The sequence below is a fragment of the Misgurnus anguillicaudatus genome, chromosome 16 (assembly GCF_027580225.2).
Source record: "Misgurnus anguillicaudatus chromosome 16, ASM2758022v2, whole genome shotgun sequence".
NCBI classification, from domain to species: Eukaryota; Metazoa; Chordata; class Actinopteri; order Cypriniformes; family Cobitidae; genus Misgurnus; species Misgurnus anguillicaudatus.
In genome coordinates, this window is record NC_073352.2 from 4,188,144 (window position 1) to 4,208,328 (window position 20,185).

The 20,185-nt window shown below is 43.6% G+C and overlaps 1 protein-coding gene across 2 annotated transcripts; it reads right to left on the bottom strand.

The window, feature by feature from the left end:
- Positions 1-7,410: 7,410 nt before the first annotated feature.
- LOC129443124 (retrovirus-related Pol polyprotein from transposon 412) lies at positions 7,411-15,457 on the bottom strand. Of its 2 annotated transcripts, XM_073854020.1 has the most exons (4): positions 8,910-15,457; positions 8,783-8,830; positions 8,638-8,716; positions 7,411-8,563 (listed from the first exon to the last, which is right to left on the bottom strand). In XM_073854020.1, the coding sequence occupies exon 1, from the start codon at positions 13,253-13,255 to the stop codon at positions 9,107-9,109; it is 4,149 nt and encodes a 1,382-aa protein (XP_073710121.1). In that variant the 5' UTR covers positions 13,256-15,457; the 3' UTR covers positions 7,411-8,563; positions 8,638-8,716; positions 8,783-8,830; positions 8,910-9,106. The 2 variants fall into 2 exon arrangements, with proteins under 2 accessions (XP_073710121.1, XP_073710120.1); XM_073854019.1 differs by having other exon boundaries at positions 8,783-15,457.
- Between the last annotated feature and the right edge of the window lie 4,728 nt (positions 15,458-20,185).

The window sequence follows — 20,185 nt, forward strand, 5'->3', positions numbered from 1 at the left end:
TGCGATTTAGGAATAGAAATCTAAGGTTTACATGTAATGATATGTGAGTGTGAGCAAATTTAGAGACAAAGGTTTGATTGAATGCAAGTAATAGTTACAGTAGAGTTTGTGATGATGAAGTGCATTGTATGCGTCTGTCTGTGTCTTGCGTTAAGTGCATTTCCAGACGTGTCAGGCCTGTCTTCTGAAGTGGCTCTCTGTTTGGATATTCCATGGTAAAGTTTCACGTCCATGACCGGTGTTTTTTGAATCATGCCGAAATGAAGTATAGAGTTTGATAGCATTCCCATTTCATTCCCTGCATGCTTAAGTGTCTGGACAGTAAATTCATCATCTGTGCTACTTTTTAAAGTCTGGATGGAATAGATTTTGGAAACTCTACATTCATCACACGGCCAAAGTCGCTGATCTGTGCAGGCAGACGAAGAATTTTCTTGTCTATTTTCCTTCCAGTTAAGCCTCTGAAGTCCCTCCTAGTTTGTAAAAGAGTCGCGCATGAAAATGAAATGTTAATTACAAAACTGCATGAAAACAAGTGCATGACTTCACAGCGATGAAAGAAAACAGCTTGACGCATCTGAAGCTTAATGGAAAAAAGGAGTAACATTAGCTTGTCGACTTATTCTAGGATTACATTCGCTCTATCCATATACAGTCGGCTTCTTTTCAATCACATTCAATCGACAAATACATAAAGTCTACATATAGAATGACTGACCTGACATACAATCCTCAAAAACAACTTACATAAAACTTTCTGAGGGTTGCCTGCTTCTTTGATGTGCTGTTGCTAGGGTGTTGCTAGGTGGTTGTTGGGATGTGGTGGTAGTTGGTTATTCTTACTGGTTCGAATCAAAAGCCCACCCTCAGGTCTCTATTATATTAATCTTTATTTGTTTATGGGATTTTCACCCATTTTATAGTCTGCCATGCAAAAAACAAGTAACTAAAAACTCAATAATGTAAGTCACATGTCTGTATAATGCTACGTACACACCAAACACGTAGCATCGCTCTAGATTACTCGCGGGATTTAACTTCACGTCATGCGAATTTTTCGCTCGAGTTGAATATTTGTAACTTGGGCGAAGACGCGTTTGAGGCAAATAGCGCTTGTTTTCACGCCCATATTGCGTCATTCGCATCACCCCACGCGAGAACGCATCTGATCACATCTTTGTATTGACTTTATATGTAATCTATTCGCGCAAATCGTTGAACTCGCATCTGGTGTGAACCCACAGTTACAAATAGTAATATTTTAGAAATATTTAGGGGTTTAAGGCTCTTTTTGAATTAATGATCAACTAATGAAGTTTTATATCATGTGATAGGCTATCATGGGATTTAGACACAGATCTAACATCTATAAATTCATGTAATGATCATTTCATATGTAGGTTTCATGTGAATGGGCTTTTGTTATTTTTGAAAGGACTTCTGTGAGGGTTAATTGTAAAGACATGAGATGTGTTAATAGGCTTGGAAAGTATTCTTCATAACAGTTAAAGCTGTCATTAAATACCGCTTTTCCCAGGAGCTGAAATGCACACCAGGCCAACGTATCTCAAAGTGACCATTATTCCTATAATGAAACCACCCAAACATTGTTGAAAAGCTCTTTCCTTTCCCATCGCCGGACGGGAGGACCGCTTTCTCCGCTCCTGCGTCTCTGTTCAGATTCACTCCTAACAGCAACTTAAACAACGGCAGGGCGGGAGAAACTACAGACACCTCATCCAGATGTGTGAAAATAAATCTGCTCTGGGGTGGAGTGTGTCTTCAACAATCATGGAAATTTCAAACGCTTGTGCCACTAGAAAGGTAATATGTGCAATAATAAAAGCAGTAAATTATTGCTGCGCGAGTCTTGAGGTTTCGTGCGTGCAGTGAATTAGGTGAATTCTCGTTGGCCCGTGACCATACATGGGCAAACAGTGACTCTGTGACAGGTGTTTTAAATAAACAGACAAGGGAGAAAAGCAAACTGCTTGGAGGATCATTATTTATAACTTTTGACGACAAAACATTTTATTTATTTTTGCTTAACTAACAGCTGTGTATGCTTTTAGGATATGCTTTGGGAATTACTTTAAAGTTAGTCCAAGAAGAAATGTTAAAATGCAGAGCAAAAAATTTACTAAATATTTAAAGCTTTATAAAGAGTACTGATGGATTCTGTGACACTGCTTTATCTGATCCAACTAAATAAATGAACACAATAGAAGTCCAATCAAGAGTGTCCAAAGTGGTTTAGTACATAAAACAATACAAATAATAATAGAGCCATCATCACGTAATGTAGATCAAAGTGCACGCCCCCGTCGCTTGCGTTTTTCTAAAACCTGTTCACACATCAACTGCGCCTTTAGGTTTAAATTTAACCGTTTCTTTTGCAATGGAAAGGCCGATTGGAAAATCAAGTCTAAATATAGTGTGCATAGAGACAGAGCATTGGATGAAGGAACAAAAGAGAAATCTGCTCAGTTATCATGGTTTCAACACCCTTGATCATGTTTCCATAAATACCAGCGGTATCACTAATACATGCGGTCCTGTTGACTGATGAGGAAGTGTTCATCATGCAATAAAGCTGAGGAGTGAATTAAAGAAGAGAGGGTTGAATGAAATGGAAAGGGCATGTTTATAGACACCTTTCTTTTTTATAGCCTCATCGGGATGACTTAGGCGCATTTCCGCACCTTTGATGTCACGAATGACCTTAGTAAACCCAACGCACTGACAGCTGTGCTGACCCTTGCATACAGGCTGTGAATACGACAAAGATTAAGACTGTTGAGGAAATAACACAACCCCATGCGATAAACACCGTTCCTAAAAGAATAGCTTATACAAATGTTGAACTTTACAAGTTTATGCCTTCCTAGACCTTAACTTTAACAGGATTAGTGGCTTTGCATTATAGTTCACGTGTAAGATAGGGAAAGACAAACAGGCTGTTATATAAAAGTTGAAATCATACAGTATGTCATAAATCCATAAAAAATACAAAAATGTAGAATAAATATGACAGGAAAAAAATCTAATTTTCTAATAGCACACGGTAAACCATTTTGACAGGTTTCATAATATTACACAAAAGTAAATATAAATTTTTGTAGTTTATTAAACATATATGACATAATGATAATGGGCCCTATTTTAATGATCTGAAACGCAAGTGTGAAGCGCAAAGCGCAAGTGACTTTGTGGGCGGATCTTGGGCGCTGTTGCAATTTACCCGGCGGGAGAAATAACTCTTGCGCCAGGCGCAAATCAATAAGGGGTTGGTCTGAAGTAGGTTCATTATTCATAGGTGTGGTTTGGGCGTAACGTCAAATAAACCAATCAGAACGTCATCCAACATTCCCTTTAAACGCAAGTGCGCAAGTTCCATGGCGGGTTGCTATTATTATGACGGATTTACCAGGCGCACGCCAGGAGCTCGGTTCACAGCCGAGGAGACCAACGTTCTTGTAAGAGCAGTCAAAGACAGAGAAGTTGTTTTGTATGGGGATGGGAGAAATCCGCCCAAATCAGCGTCGGTTAAACAGGCGTGAGAGGAAATAGCCACAATTGTCTCATCAGCTGGCATCCCCATCATTGCGCCAAGCGCTACAAGAGACGGGGGAATCCTAAGCTTGCCAGCATAAATCGGGCACGGCGTATAACGGGAGGTGGATCTGCCTCTACACATGACCTGACGCCAGCAGAGGACATCGCTGCGTCCACCCTCACCGCTGAAAGGGTTTGGGGGCTTTGAAATCGGACCCAAGAAACGCAAACAAGGTCCAACCCCAAAGTACACTTACAAATCAAGTTCATACACATTAAGGTTTCTTATGAAAACATTTTAATAATTATTTACATAAAATAAATGTAATACAGCCACACAACAAACTTATGAAAATATTTTAATCGTTATTTGCATGAGAATTTTTTAACGCAGCCACACAATAAATAAAAACTATCACCACAATGTTCACCACTATGATTTCCCTTATCTCATTTGTTAATATTTTTTATTGTAACAATTTATGATTTGCAAAAATAACTGTTGCATCTGTGTAGATTAGATAAGCAAATTGTGTGCGCGTTGTGCACGCTATACATTATGGTCAAGCATGCGCCCTTAAAATAGCATAATGAACCACGCGCAACGCGCCACTGACTTTAGACTAGTTTTTGTTTGGTCAGTGGCGCAATTGTTTTTTGAAACTGCAAAATAGCATCAGGGATGGTTTGCACCGGAACACGCCTCCTTTTATGCGCTGAACCGCCCAGGGAGCGCAAGTTCATTCCCTAGTATGCCGACGTGCGTCTGTGGAGGGAAAAACCCGCTGTGCGCCGGTGCAAAATACGAATGATACATGCGTCACTGACAAAGTAAATTGCGCTGGGTGCAAGATAGGGCCCTATATTTACAAATGATTAAACCAAATAGTGTGTGCATGACATTTGAACATTTTGTCTTATCTTAAAACTAAAAGTAAATGTGTTTTCCTCACTGAAGGTCTGTATTTGTTAAAATGAGCAAATAAAATATTTCAAATCAATTGTTAATGCTGCCTATACATTATCCCATACTCAATGCATGACATGGAGGTGAAAAACCACCCAACGCGAACATTAACATTAACAAACATTATGCTGCATACTTGTTAGCTAATGCATTAACCAATAATAATAGATGCAACTTTGATGTAAAATGTTGCTGTCCAAGCTGATGTTTAAGTATGCACCAATATTTCGGCCTATAAACACTATCAGGGGATAAAAGCATTTCTTCTCACTATTGGACATTAAGCGATTGTTTAAAAACAGCCGATGATTGGGTCCCATAAAGGGGTGGAAAAACGCATCAGAACTCATACTTGTAAGGGTTTTGTCTTGTGTTATGTTGTGTTTTGTACTTTTATTTAGACACCCTGTTCTGTTCCGGCTTTTATTTTGAAATTCATCATGCCATGCCTCACTTCCCACTTCCTGTTTGTAGAGTATAAAGCCACTTCCTTTTGTTTAGATCACTGCTGATTATTACTTCGTATGTCCAGCCTGTTTACTTTCTTGTTTTGTATCTGCCTGTTTTTGACCCGTGCCTGTTATTTGGATATCGATTGTTTTCTGCATGCCCTGACCTTTTGCCTGTTATTGGATTACGTTTTGGATTGCCCCTTACTGGATGTGTTTGCCTGCCCTTTTGGGAATTACTTTAATAAACCTCTTTTGCACATGGATTCAACTCTCTTTTGGTTTGTTTAAAGCACCCACATTACAATACTGTGTGATTACTTTGAATTGGGTGTCTATGACAACAGAATTAAAGTTCATATCTCTGCACTACTATATCATGACATTTATATCATTTGATACACGGAGTTAAACTCGAAACTATCAGTATTTATCGTTATCTGCAAATGTCATCATAAGTAATTGAGTATGGTTATTGGCACAAAAGTTTTGTATTGGTGCCTCCCTAATGTAGTTGCTGACCTGGGGTCTCATTTATAAAGGGTGCATACGCACAAAACGGGGGTGGAACAGTGCATACGCCAGTTTCCATGCAAAGGTTGTGATCTATAAAAAACAAACTTTATGAGAAATGGGCTTGCAGGGTGGGATCTGAAGATGATTCATGTATGCACACTTGCAGGTGATCTGTGATTTATAAAGGGAACATTGCTTTGTTTTATAAGTTTTCATATTTTTGGCGTATGCCATTTTTGGCTTTTGTGCATACACTTTTAGGAAGGATCCTACGCACATTTTTATTAATGAGACCCCTGTTCTGTAGGATGCAGATTATCATAAAAGCTTTTTGGATTTGATTCGGTAACCACCAAGCAACACTTTTGTGTCACACTGAAATCTACGCAGAACTACTGTACTGTACATTAAAAAGTGTAACAATAGCAAAGCAATGCAACTCATCCATCACTCACTAAACTTGATGACGACCAGGTTCATCTCATTTCAAAAGGTCAGAGTAGCTCAAGTAAGAGAGGTCAGCTTTGCAGTCTCTGTTTTTTTCCTCACTGGGATGCGCTGAGAATCATAACAGGCATCTGGGAGCTGAAGTGAAATGGCAAAGTTTTGTCAACAAAGTCACCCCAAGTCTTCTGATTTTTATTCCACAAGACCATGTGCATGCAAACACAATAACGTTAGCAGAACCAGAACTGTTTTCATTAAATCATTTTTCTGTTCCTCATCTGAAAAAATAGATGAAAGGTCTGAACATACAGCCTGGTCAATGTTAATATCTAGTATTAATACGTAACCTACAAAAACATACTTTTTCTACGTTTAAAAAGATGCTGAAGCATACAATGTAGTTGTATTTACAACATTTAATCGTAGCATTATTACATTTTTACAGCTACAAAACCTAAAATATTTACAAATCTTTCATACCATAAAGATTGCTGTATAATTTCCCTTAAACCATTTTATCCATAATGTTACCACCCTACATGTAGTTCTAAACGTAGGTTCGGGAGGAGCCTAAACATTCAGGCCTGTCAATCATCATCATCATGGGCGTCCAGCTGCAATTTTTTCCGGCATCCCTCCTCCTCCCCATCTCCTCCTTCACTGCTCTCTTTCTTCCTCTGTGCAGTTCTGTTGCAGGGGGTTGAACTTGAGGGTCGAGCCCCAGCCTCAAGTTCGCTCTCTCTGAAGGTTCAGAGCTCAGGTACAGAGCTCCCTTCGTGGACAGCAAGCTAAGTTCGTTTACCATTAATCATTAAGACCTGAATGCGCAGGCGAACTAGTAAACCCAAACCTTAAACTAAACCCTTTTATAATTAAAAAAAAAACGTAATGCATTCTTTTTATATTCTGCAAAGTAACAGACAGAAATGTTTAGGAATCAACATTTTAGTATCAATATAGCATTTAAAAGATAATTTAAGGTGCTTATACAGTCCTACCCCTAAACCTAAAGCCCTATTCGCACGGGATTAGTATTACCTGGTGACCTCTAGTGATTTGTAATAATTACGGAGGTTGTCTGTGATCTTAATCCCGTGCGAATCGGCCATGTCTGTAATTTGTAAAGTGAAAATCCCTCCGCAAATGACCTACCATATTTCGCCGAACACCGAGGTCCTCTGATAATATTAGTCCCGTGCGAATTGGCATCTCTGTAATTTGGGCAGCATTTGTTACTGTAGCGGAGCGGTGCGTTTCTCAACACAATGTAAACACTCCACTGCGGCCGACCTAAACCCAAAAGGGTAATAGAGCGGTCGAGTGGGCAGCGAATACGTCTATCAAAAAGGTTACGGATGTAAATAACCAGACCCGGCAGGGCCAAATTGTGACTACGCCACCCCTGACTGTCAGGGGAACAATCCAAAGGACACAGGTTCGTTACCGGTAGGGGAGCAAGGAACAAAGGCACCAGAATAATAGAAAAATATATATACTTTTATTTTATATTTAAAATCTTAAGCACAACACATAAAGGTCACTCGTAGGATAACACATAACATTTAAACACACCTACTGGAAATGGGTCAATACTTAATGGGACTGGAGATAACCCCTAGCTGCACACACATATACTTTGTAATCCCAAATTTATGCACACGGCACACAGGTGAAGATCATCAGGTAAGCACAGCACACAGTGTCAGAAACCCACACAAAGAAAAGAATGAGATACCTCCCTCCAAAAGGATGATGACCCACCCCACACAAATAACCCAAAACAAAAATAACAATAACACAGAAACACTCAACCTTTAAAGAAAATTACACTCTTGATTGACAAACATCAAATAAATGAAAACAAAAACAAAATACCACTTTAATCAAAAGGACTCAAAAGAAGTCCCGTTACCACGGGGATGAACCCAATGCTCAAAGCGAAAGTACAGGTATTTGTGTTCTCGTAAAGAGACAAAAACACTCACTACCGCTCATGGACACAATACCCCATTAATAAGGGTTTCAGATTGTAAGTAAACTCAGAGTGAGGCACACCTTCGAAGTAAAGATGCTATACACAAAAGGGGTGTTCAAGCAGTAGTTAGCATGACCTAATACTGGTCATAACAGTAGCAATCACCAGCAGTAAGGGAATAAATAAAGAAAACCAAAAAAACAACGAAATACGTCAAAAACGAAAATACATAACACACATAAAACACAGCATCACGCGACTCAATGTAATACACAAAATCAGGGACAATTCACGTCGACAATGTTAATAAAATGAGACCCGATACCTCAAGGCTGAAGTCACGGTGACCCAAAGGGCTTTCCCCTGAGGCGGGTAACAGTAAATTTGTCCGTAAACGAGCAGCACGTAAAGTCGTCCTGAATAAACACACACAGTCCAGGCGTCGTCCCCAGCAGCTAACCTGCCGTAGGCAAAGCGGCAATTAGATCGCCGTTGGCAACACAATAAACAGCTCGCCGTCGGCAAACAAACTGGCAAGTTGTGGTGATCAAAACATTCATAAAGTTCTCCCCATAGGCAAAACAGCAGCGCCGTCACACACTCGGGCCAAAACCCTCTCTGTTCCCAGACGGTAATCGGAAAGGCCAGATCAACCTGTCGAGCATATAGCAGCGTATTAATAAAATAAATAAGAAACTGGCGCATGACGCGACCAAAACAATACGTACCGGAAGTTTGTGGAAATGCCCACTAACAAGAACGTCCTCGCAGTGGCTCGTTCACAGCTCAAACGAACGCCAAACCACGCTGAAATGGTGCAGCACGTAAATTTCAGTACACCAACTCATATGAAACAAATAAAAACGCACATACCTGAGGTAGCAGACAGCCCACGCCAACAACCAAAAAGCCAAAATGGTCCTATTGTCAAACAGAGTAACATGAGCAAGCGCATCCATAAAGTTACCAAAAGATCAGCACACCATGCGAACGCACATACCTAGACAGAAACCATGAATCAGGTCCCACGAGAGGGCGGAGCCAAAGATGACGCATCCCCAGGTAGCCCCAAAACTTGCCTTTTTATATCATTCCCATCCCATCACGTGACTTAAACCAATACCCTTCCTGGCTCTGCTACAATCCACCCCAGCATCATACATCGGCGCCCCGACGATGGGCCCAATCACCCAAAAGTTAATCCCACGGCCGAAAATGCGCTAAAGCGACATGAGACATGACGTCAACAGATGGAGCCTCTCTTCCCACAGACCTCGGTAAGTGGTACAGATTAGAATGCTGGCCCGCGGTAGCCCGCCTTGGCCTCTGCAGTGCGGCTGAGGGTCCAGATACCTCTAGGGTGGCCTGAGCCTCCACCCCAGGCAGGACATCTGCCACAGAAGGTAAACCGACATCCACATCACACGAATGTCCTTGCTCGCCTGACAACCCAGGCATGGACTGACTCACCTCGTGAGGTTGAATCGGTTCACGCAAGGGCCCAGACATGGGTTCCAATGGGTTTGGACCCTCTACCCGACCACGGCTATGAGCCGTTACAGGGATGTCCGACCGTACGGTCCATAAATCCACCTCGTCCACACTATCCTCCTGATCTTGCTCCTGCTCTACCATTGGCCTATCTAAAGGAACCACAATGGGACCAGTTTGGAGTCTGGGTTTCAACAGTGACCGGTGAACCCGCTTTATCTTGTTAGGGTCGTCCACTGGTGCAATGGTATACACAGCACCCCCCATCCTGGGCACTTCCTTTACCCTATACTGCACCGAACTCCACAGATCTTGAATCTTGTGACGACCTCGTACATCACAGTTTCGCAGGAGGACAAGTTGACCAACCTCCAGAGGGATGTCTCGAACTCGCTGATCAAAGTAAGATTTACGGCGATCAGCCGCCGTTCTTAAATGATCGCGGGCGCCTTCGAACGCTATTTGTAACCTAGCCTGATGCTCTCTAATCCACTCTTGTACATTACCTTCGACAGGCTCGGGGAACCGTCCAAGCAAAAAGTCGACGGGGAGCCTAGGCTCCTGGCCGAACATCAAAAAATGCGGGGTCTCACCTGTCGCCTGGTGCGGAGTGGTATTATAAGAAAAGAGTAACTGGGGGAGACAAGCCACCCAGTCCCTTTTCCTCGAAACTGGCAGTGTGCGCAACAAATTGTGCAGCGTTCTATTGAAACGCTCACACTGCCCATTACCTGCTGGATGATAAGGTGTGGTCCGGGATTTCTCAATCCCATATAACATACAAAGTTGTTGAATCAACCGTGACTCAAAGTTCCGTCCCTGGTCGGAATGAACTCGACCAGGAACCCCGAACTTACAAAACCACTCTGTCACCAAGACCTGAGCGACGGTTTCTGCCCGTTGGTCACGAGTTGGAATGGCCAAAGTATATTTCGTGAAGATGTCAGTCATCACCAACACATTTTCCACCCCAGAGCGGGACGGCTCTAACAACGTGAAATCAATGGCCAATATCTCATTCGGCCTAGAGGCCAATAAATGACCCATAAAACTACGGGCCACTGGTTGTGGGTCTTTGGCAGATTGACATCGGTCACACTGTTGGCACCACTGTGCCACATCAGCTGACATGCCAGGCCAATAACAACGTTGGCGCACCAGTTCAGTCGTGCGTTCAACCCCTTGATGCCCGTGATCCTGATGTAACCCTGTTAGAACTTCCCTTTGTAATGCTGCTGGCAAGACCAGCTGGAGAATCTCTTCTCCCCCATCAGAACGGAGCATACGGCGATACAGCAACCCTTGCCTTTCCACCAAGCGATCCCATTGCCGCAGTAGAATCAATGCGGCTTTAGAAAGTAACTGACGTTCAGAATACGCCGGGCGTTTCCCTGTTCTCCAGAGACCCAGAATCTTTCCGATTACTGGATCTTCTGCTTGCAACGTGCTCAAATCAGTTACAGAGTGACTCGGCAAGGTAGTCACCATCGCCTGAGTCACCAACGGAGCCGAAATCAGTCCTACTGCTTGCTGTATAGAGACTGGGACCACTGTACCCGGAAGTCTGCCCCATACCGCCTCTGAAACGGATGAATTTTGCCTGGACAAAGCATCTGCATTCTTATTACTACGTCCTGAGCGATACTTGATGTCAAAATCAAAACAGGCCAGCTGCGCTGCCCACCGTTGCTCCGTAGCCCCAAGCTTGGCAGAGTTCAAATGGCTAAGAGGATTATTGTCCGTAAATACCGTACACTTATTACCCAGCAAATACTCCCTGAACTTTTCTGACATTGCCCATTTGAGCGCCAAAAACTCTAACTTCATGGAGCTGTAATTCACCATGTTCCGCTCCGGGGGTCTAAGTCCACGACTCGCATAAGCTATAGGCCTCACCTTCCCACCTTGTTCTTGCGAGAGAACAGCACCCAGCCCACTCAGGCTAGCATCCACCTCCAGAATGAAAGGGAGGGAAAAATCTGCGTAAGCGAGAACTGGGGCGGTAGTAAGACGAACCTTTAGCTCCTCAAAGCCTTTCTGACACTGATCTGTCCAAGCACTGCCAAAACTCTGTTCTGCTCGTACCCTGGGTTTCACATGCCCAAGCTCGGCACCCAGCCTATGCAGAGGGGCTGCCAGTTTGGCACAACCCTCCACAAACCGGCGATAATAGCTCGCAAAGCCCAGAAAAGAGCGCAACTCCGTAATGCCAGTAGGTTGAGGCCACCGTGCCACTGCCTCTATCTTCCGTGGGTCAGTAGCAACCCCCTCTGCTGATATCACATGTCCCAAATATACTACCTCCGACTGGAAAAAGGAACATTTCTCTAACTTGGCCTTGAGACCCTCATGCTTCAGCCTGCTCAGAACCACCTCCACCCGCGGCAAATGCTGTGGCACAGAAGAAGAAAACACGACAATGTCATCCAGGTACAACAACAATGACTGGCACTGTTGGTCACCAAACAACCGTTGCATTAGGCGCTGAAATGTCCCGGGGGCATTACAAAGCCCAAAAGGCATACGGTTCCACTCAAAAAGGCCAAACGGTGTACAAAAGGCAGTCTTAGGTTTGTCCACCTCACTGACAGGGACCTGGTTGTACCCGCTGGCTAAATCCATGGTGGAAAACCAGCGGGCACCAGTGAGCGCATCCAATGATTCCTCTATTCGAGGCAGAGGGAACGCATCTTTCCTAGTCTTAGCGTTCAGTTGACGGTAGTCCACGCACATGCGTAGGCTACCGTCCTTCTTCCTCGCCAAGACAATAGGGGACGCATATGGACTACTGCTTTCCCTTATTACCTGAGCCTCCAACAAGGTGTTAATATGAGCTTTAACTACTTCATATTCTGACGGAGGGATGCGGCGATAACGCTGCCGTACAGGGGCGTCATCCAACAACGGAATATCATGTGACAGAAGGTCAGTACACCCCAGATCTCCCTCGTGACTGGAGAAGACAGACTGATATCTCCGTAGTAAAGCCCTAACCTGGTCCTGTTCTTCTACTGACAACCCTGGCAAGTCAATGGAACCGATTTGCTCTTCCCTACATGAAACGGCCTGAGAGCTAACTGTAGCGACCACGGGGCTGACATCACTAACCCCTGCTGGCAGGCTGACAACATGCACCCCTGTTAAGGTTCCCAAAGGCGTCCTAGGATACAACCACACATCAGTGGTACCCACATTTACAATTGGAACGAAAGCAGTTCCCCGACTTACCTGCACCAACGAAGGTGAAATCAACAGTCCAGCGGGTAAGCCAGACTCTGAGGGCTCGAAGAGGACTGGACCACACGAAAATTGTTCTGCGCAAGTTGCAGTAACAAACCGCAACGTACTACATGGGATGCGCCACCTATTCCGCCCTCTAACCCGGGCTAATCCAGAACGGTCGACCCGAGACTGGGTGCTAACGTTGTGGCAGTGCTGAAAAGCTTGAATTACAAAACTCGGTGCCTGTACTACAGAAGGTAACTTAAAAAAGGAGGGGCCATGTTGTCCAAAGAACTCCTGGTAGCACCGGCTGAGAACATTCATTCCCAGCACACCTGGTACCGGGGTGCACGAGCCACCAGGAGGATCTTTGACAACAAGCACCCCACAATCAGATATCAACCTACCGCAGAGCTCCACGTCTAATTCTACATACCCGATATACGGGATGTCCAACCCATTAGCGGCTTTAAGCTGTAACCATTGACAAGACCGTAACTGATCCTGACCCCCTAACCCAAAATGGCGGACAAAACAACTCTCTCGAATCGTAGACACCATAGAACCGGTGTCGATCAAGCAGGGTATTTCTACCCCACCAATAAGGACATTTAGATGTGGACAAGACGACATTAATCGGGTCACTGCACTAGCACTCTGAAAGACACTAGAGCCAATTTCCTTCCCAACCGAGCTGTGGCTCTGCAGCCCGGCGGGGACTAGTTTTCCGGCTGTTGTCGAGCGCTAGGCTGCCTACCTCCCGACTCAGGAGGGTGCGTCAACGAAAAAGGCTGAGAACGAAAGGGAACACGTTCGCCATCACAATCCCTGGCAAAATGGCCAGGTTGTTGACACCGTCTGCATATCACGGAACCACCACGAGGAGGATTATTCAATTGGGATGAACGACTCCGCGGGTGCGATAATGGACTATGCGAACGCAGTGAAGGACTGTGTGAACGGTGAGGTTGCTGAAAAGCAGAATCCCGCAACGAAGCGAGACTTTGAGTAAGCTGGGTCAATTGCGCTTGCTGCGATTGAAACATTTCCCGTAATTCAGTCAATTCAGATTTCTGCAAAAGGACCCCGCCCTCTTGTGCAGCCCCACCCTGGACCCCATACTGAATTACTGGGATCGAAGGAACTGACTGACTGCGACCGCGTACGCCCCCCGGCAGTCCCTCCTGCTCCCACCTGATAGCTTCCTTACGAACATCTAACAACTGGAAAGCAGGATGACGCCGCACTAGCTGTTTAAGCTCCCGACGCAAAGAACTATCTGCGACATGCTCGACAAATTGGTCCCGCAAAACGATCTCATAATTTAGCATAGAGTATGGCGCCTGTTGCTTAACACGTTCCAAGAGCTGCATCAACGCAAGGGAAAACTCCAAAAGGGTCTCGCCTTCTTGTTGCTTTCTAGAAAAGAAAACCTCTTGTAAAGATACATACGACTGGGAGCACCCATATAAGTCACGCAATGCAGAGATAATTTTGGCTGGATCACCCCTTTCGACGGCCGAGCGATAACGGATCTCTTCCCGTGCTTCCCCCTCTAAGTGGTCAAATAAAAACAATGATTGATCGGTAACAGAAAGATGACGAAGTTGCATACACGCTTGTACCTCTTCAACCCATTCATCGATACCGATGCCAGTCTTACCATTAAACCTTGGGCATTTCCGATCCCGAGGTACAAAAACCAGCCTTTCAGGCAGAGTGGCACCCGTACCCTGGGTTGGAGGTACAGCAGTAGACGACCCAGCAACGTTAGGAGACGGGGTCTGGGGGCTAGGTGACTGGGGACTAGGCAACGCAAGGACACGTTACTCACGTAATTTCTCATTATCCGCTTTCAGCTGGGCCAATAATTCTCGCAACTCTAGCAATTCGTCCTCCATAACAACAAATACTACTCACCACTCGTAGAGAGAAGCACTCCGAAGAAGGCCCAGTTAAACACAACGTCCGGTGCTGCTGTTTTGCCTCAAAAGAGAAACATACACACAAAAACAAAAAACAAAGAAAACCCAAAACCCAATAACAAAAAAAAATGTATTCTGATACCCACGTCCTTGCTCAGCAAAGGTACCCTGCCGACTACGCCAAAATGTAGCGGAGCGGTGCGATTCCCACGTAATGTAAACACTCCACTGCGGCCGGCCTAAACCCAAAAGGGTAATAGAGCGGTCGAGTGGGCAGCGAACACGTCTATCAAAAAGGTTACGGATGTAAATAACCAGACCCGGCAGGGCCAAATTGTGACTACGCCACCCCTGACTGTCAGGGGAACAATCCAAAGGACACAGGTTCGTTACCGGTAGGGGAGCAAGGAACAAAGGCACCAGAATAATAGAAAAATATATATACTTTTATTTTATATTTAAAATCTTAAGCACAACACATAAAGGTCACTCGTAGGATAACACATAACATTTAAACACACCTACTGGAAATGGGTCAATACTTAATGGGACTGGAGATAACCCCTAGCTGCACACACATATACTTTGTAATCCCAAATTTATGCACACGGCACACAGGTGAAGATCATCAGGTAAGCACAGCACACAGTGTCAGAAACCCACACAAAGAAAAGGATAAGATACCTCCCTCCAAAAGGATGATGACCCACCCCACACAAATAACCCAAAACAAAAATAACAATAACACAGAAACACTCAACCTTTAAAGGAAATTACACTCTTAAATGACAAACATCAATTAAATGAAAAAAATAACAAAACACTTAAATCAAACCAAAAACTCAAAAGAAGTCCCGTTACCACGGGGATGAACCCAATGCTCAAAGCGAAAGTACAGGTATTTGTGTTCTCGTAAGGTGTAATGACCGCCCCCTTCCCTCTCTTTGAGTTATCGCTAGAGGGCAGTGCAACAGTCTTGGGGAAATAAGGGCAGAGGTCAGTGTTTTTGCAGCATATTTGTTCAGTTGATTGCAGATGCCCAAACAGTGCTGAGTGAATGATGAAAATGTGTGTATTATTGTTTTAGTTTCCCCTTAGGAGTGCGGAACGAGGTATGCTGTATTATATTTTATGTTCATTTACATGTATTTCATGTCTTTCAGTATTATTTGTGATGTTAAGTTTTATTAAAGTGAACTTTGCACGTGGTTACCAAATTAACGTGATATGCAATAAATAGAACACTGTTAATATGTATTTGGTTAATATGTTTATGTTAAAGTGCTTATGTTTATTTCTTTTTTGTTATTTGTCTTTTGTGTAGTTTTACGGTGCAATAAAGTGTTTTATACACTGCAATTAAGAGAGGATGCATGAAACCAGTTAATGCAGAGAAGGAGTTTAATGCATCAACAATAAAAATCATATTGAGCATCAGTAGAAACTCTATGCCTCATTCTTTGGACCTAAGGGGCCGCTACAGTAAAACTCGCCGTTACATATGAAACTTTCACCGCATCGCGCTGCTGTTCGAGGCTCTCATCGCAGCTAGTTCATCCGAGGCTATCATCGCTTCGCGCGGCTGTTCGAGGCTCTCATCGCAGATGGTTTATGGAGTGACGCTGCATCGAGGCTATCACCGCTTCGCGCTGCTGTTCGAGGCTCTCATCACAGCTGGTTTATCCGAGTGAAAGTGAATCTGCATCCGAGGCTATCACCGCTTCGCGCTGCTGTTTGAGGCTCCCATCACAGCTAGTTCATCCGAGGCTATCACCGCTTCGCGCTGCTGTTCGAGGCTCTCATCGCAGCTGGTTTATCCGAGTGAAAGTGACGCTGCATCCGAGGCTATTATTAGCGCTGCTGTTTCGAGGCTTTCTTCGCGTCTCAAAGCACCTTGTTAAAGATGCAGTGTTGATCTTCGGTTAAAAGCAAGATAAGTGAAACAAATCTCAAGTACACCTCTCTTTTATAAGTGTGACTTTGCAAGTTGAAACTTTTATTACTAAATGGGACTTCAATTAAACGTTTTATAAACATTCTTGAAGTTTACATGTGCAGAATTGAAAGCTTCAAAATTTAAAAGTAAAGAGGTTGTAAGATTGATCACATGCTATAGGCCTATCTGAAGTTGTTTGGGTTGCAGTTACTGCATTTATGCAATGTTATGTCTATTCATTGACATTGTATCTTTATTATGCAAATAATTTCTACAATTGTCTGAATGTTGAAAGTTTGTAGAGGGGTTGCATGACATTTGCCTTAATCCTGTTTGCTATAAAACTGAGTGTCTAAATTATAGAGGTCTGATGCAAGGAGGTCACTGCTCCTTAAAATGGAAGACAGACAAGAAATGGAAGACACATCTAAGCAAACAGCTGAGCAAGCAAGTCAAATGTCACTCCCTGCAGAAAAGCAACAAATTAGATCGAGTTCACGAAAGGGAAGTTTAACAGAGAAGGGCCTGGAGATGCATAATATGGAAGCAAAAAAGCATCAGAAAGCCTTTAACAAGGCTTATGACTCCTGGAAGCAGACAGCTAAGGAAACAAGGTCCAAATTGAAACCTTTATGCTCTCGTGAAGATCTTTATCTAATCCAAAAAGATATTCAAGACAGACAAGATGTAGTTAACCAGTGTTATGCTCCATTGTTGCGCAATAATACTGCAACTCCAGAAATTGTTCAAAGAGTTGATGCTTGTACCATAGTGACTGCAGAAATCTGTGACCTGGTGAGCAACAGAATAGAAACCTTTGATGACATTAGAAATGAAGTTGCTGTAAGAGAGAAAGTAAGACAAGTATTAAACAAAGATGAGTATGGATCTATTTTTGGCTGTACAAACACTGAAACTGTCATCTCAGAATCATTACCAGAAGACCTGTCAAAGATATCCTCCAAAACTTCCAGTAAGCGAGCTGATGCCGAGGCAGAACTTGCAGCCAAAATAGAGCAAGCAAAGGCCATGCAAGAAATCTATGATCAGCAAGCAAGACTTCACAAGATGGAAAATGACTGGAAGGTGAAAGAAGCAAAAATGCAAGCAGAGATTAAACAAAGGGAAACAGAAATGTGCCTAAGACTCGAGGAGGAGAGAACAAGGTTGCAGATGCTAAAGGCTGATAAGGAAGTCAAGATAGCTGCAGCTCGTGTGAAGGCATACAATGATTTTGATGGAAATTCTGGAGACTATGAGAGGAAAAGAGTAGATGTAACTATGCCCAATTGGACAGAGGCTAACCGCAAACCCCAGCTGAACCCTGAGGCAGAGTCTTTCCATCCTCATCAGGCATTTCAACAGCCACAGGTGACCCAAGAGACATCAAGCTTAACTCAAGCATTAATAAACTATCTGAGTATAAGTCGACTACCCATTCCAGAACCAACAACTTTCACTGGTGATCCACTGAAATTTATCGACTGGAAAATGTCCTTTACAGCACTTATTGATCGCAAGTCAATTTTTTAAGCGAGTGAGAAGATGTTCTACTTGAAAACCTATATTGCTGGAGAAGCCCGCAAGGCAGTGGAAGGGTTCTTTTATAGAAACTCAGAAGATGCATACCTGGGCGCCTGGAAGGTTCTTGAAGAAAGATATGGAAATTCATTCATTGTTCAGAGAGCCTTTAGAGAGAAACTTATGAAATGGCCGAAAATTGGTGCTAATGATCCTCTGTCACTGCGAAAATTCACTGATTTTCTACAAGGCTGTGCGGAAGCGATTCCTCATGTGAAAGGTTTGGATATTCTAAATGACTGTGAGGAAAATTACAAACTACTCAAGAAATTACCTGAGTGGATTGTACGCAAATGGAACAAAATTGTGGTGGAAGAGTTGGATGAATCTAGTGACTATCCAAGCTTTAAACGGTTCGCAGAGTTTTTAAAGAAGGAATCGAAGATAGCTTGCAACCCTGTTACGTCTTCCCTTCTGATGAGTTCTAAAGTCACCGACGAAAGATTACCCAAAAGAGCCAAGGCTCTGAACACTAGAGCTCAATTTAAAGGTTCAACACTAAAAAGACCAGAATTCCAACCAACACAATCATGCGTTGTTTGTAAGAATGAAACACACCATATCGCCAAATGTCCTGTCTTTGCAGCAAAATCTACAGATGACAAAAGGCTTTTCATTCGTGAAAACCACCTCTGTTTTGGATGTTTGAGGAAGGGGCATATCATAAAAGACTGCAAGAGACGACACACCTGTGGCACCTGCGGTTTTCGCCATCCAACTTGCTTGCATGAGGAGCGTGACAAAGTGACTGTAAAAGCACCAAGATCAGACTCGGCTCCTACAGACTCGCATTCAAGCCAGGAAGTCCAAAATGTTACATCTCATGCCCTAACACAGTGTACTTCAGCCACCTCTAGCATTGTTCCTGTCTTCATCTCAACAGTGGAGGAACCGCACAATGAAATTCTTACGTATGCTCTACTTGATACACAAAGTGACTCGACTTTCATCTTGAAGGATTTTCTGGATGAACTACGTGTAAGCAGTCAGGCAGTAAAGCTAAAGCTAAGCACTATGGCCGCCACTGATACAGTCACTTCAAGTTACAAGGTTAGTGGCCTGCGAGTGCGAGGACTCCAAGGAGAGAAGTGTATTCAAGTGAAGCAAGCCTATACTTGTGATTTCATTCCTGTGGACAAGGCTTATATTCCAACTAGGAAGACAGCATTAAAATGGCCTCACCTAAAGCACATAGCCAATGAGTTGCCACCACTTCAAAGCTGTGACATAGGGTTACTGATAGGATATGATTGTCCTTCAGCTTTAGCTCCTTTAGAGGTTATTATTGGCAGTGAGAACGAGCCGTTTGCCCAGAAAACAGAACTTGGCTGGAGCATCATAGGCCTTTGTAATCCTCATCTGGATAGACAAGGAAGCCAAAGCTTTGTTCACCGGGTTTTAGTGAAGGAAATGTTAGTCCCGTCTGCTAATGAGATCTTAAAGGTTCTAGAGTCGGACTTCAATGAGAAGAGTTCAGAGGACAAACATGTATCCCAAGATGATATCTGTTTCATAAGACATCTCACCGATAACATCAAGCAGAACGATGACGAACATTATCAGCTGCCTGTTCCCTTCAAAGGTAATGGTCCTCCGTCACTACCCAATAACAAGAAGCTTGCTATTGCACGACTACAGCATTTGAAGAGGGAATTAAAGAACAACCAAAAGTATCATGAGAGTTACAAGACCTTCATGGAAGAAATGCTTAGCAAAGGAGAGGCAGAGCCAGCACCCGCAACATCTGATGGAGAAATATTGTGGTACATACCACATCATGGCGTTTATCACACTTAGCGACCAGGCAAATTGAGGGTAGTTTTTGATCGCTCTGCAAAATTCCGTGGCATTTCTCTTAATGATACTCTTCTCACTGGCCCGGACCTGATCAACTCCTTGGTGGGAGTATTGTGCAGATTTAGGAAGGAAAACGTTGCTGTGAAATGTGACATCGAAAAGGTGTTTCACCAAGTCCTTGTTCCTCCTGATGAAAGAAACTATTTTAGATTTTTATGGTGGGATGATGAAGATTTGGAAAGAGAACCTCATGAGTATAGGATGGCTGTGCATCTCTTCGGCGCTGCCTCATCTCCTGGATGCGCCAACTTTGGCCTTAAGTAC

Coding starts and splice junctions, on each gene's coding strand:
- LOC129443124 (XM_073854020.1), bottom strand. CDS start 13,255: ATGTCGTCTTGTCCACATCTAAATGTCCTTATTGGTGGGGTAGAAATA.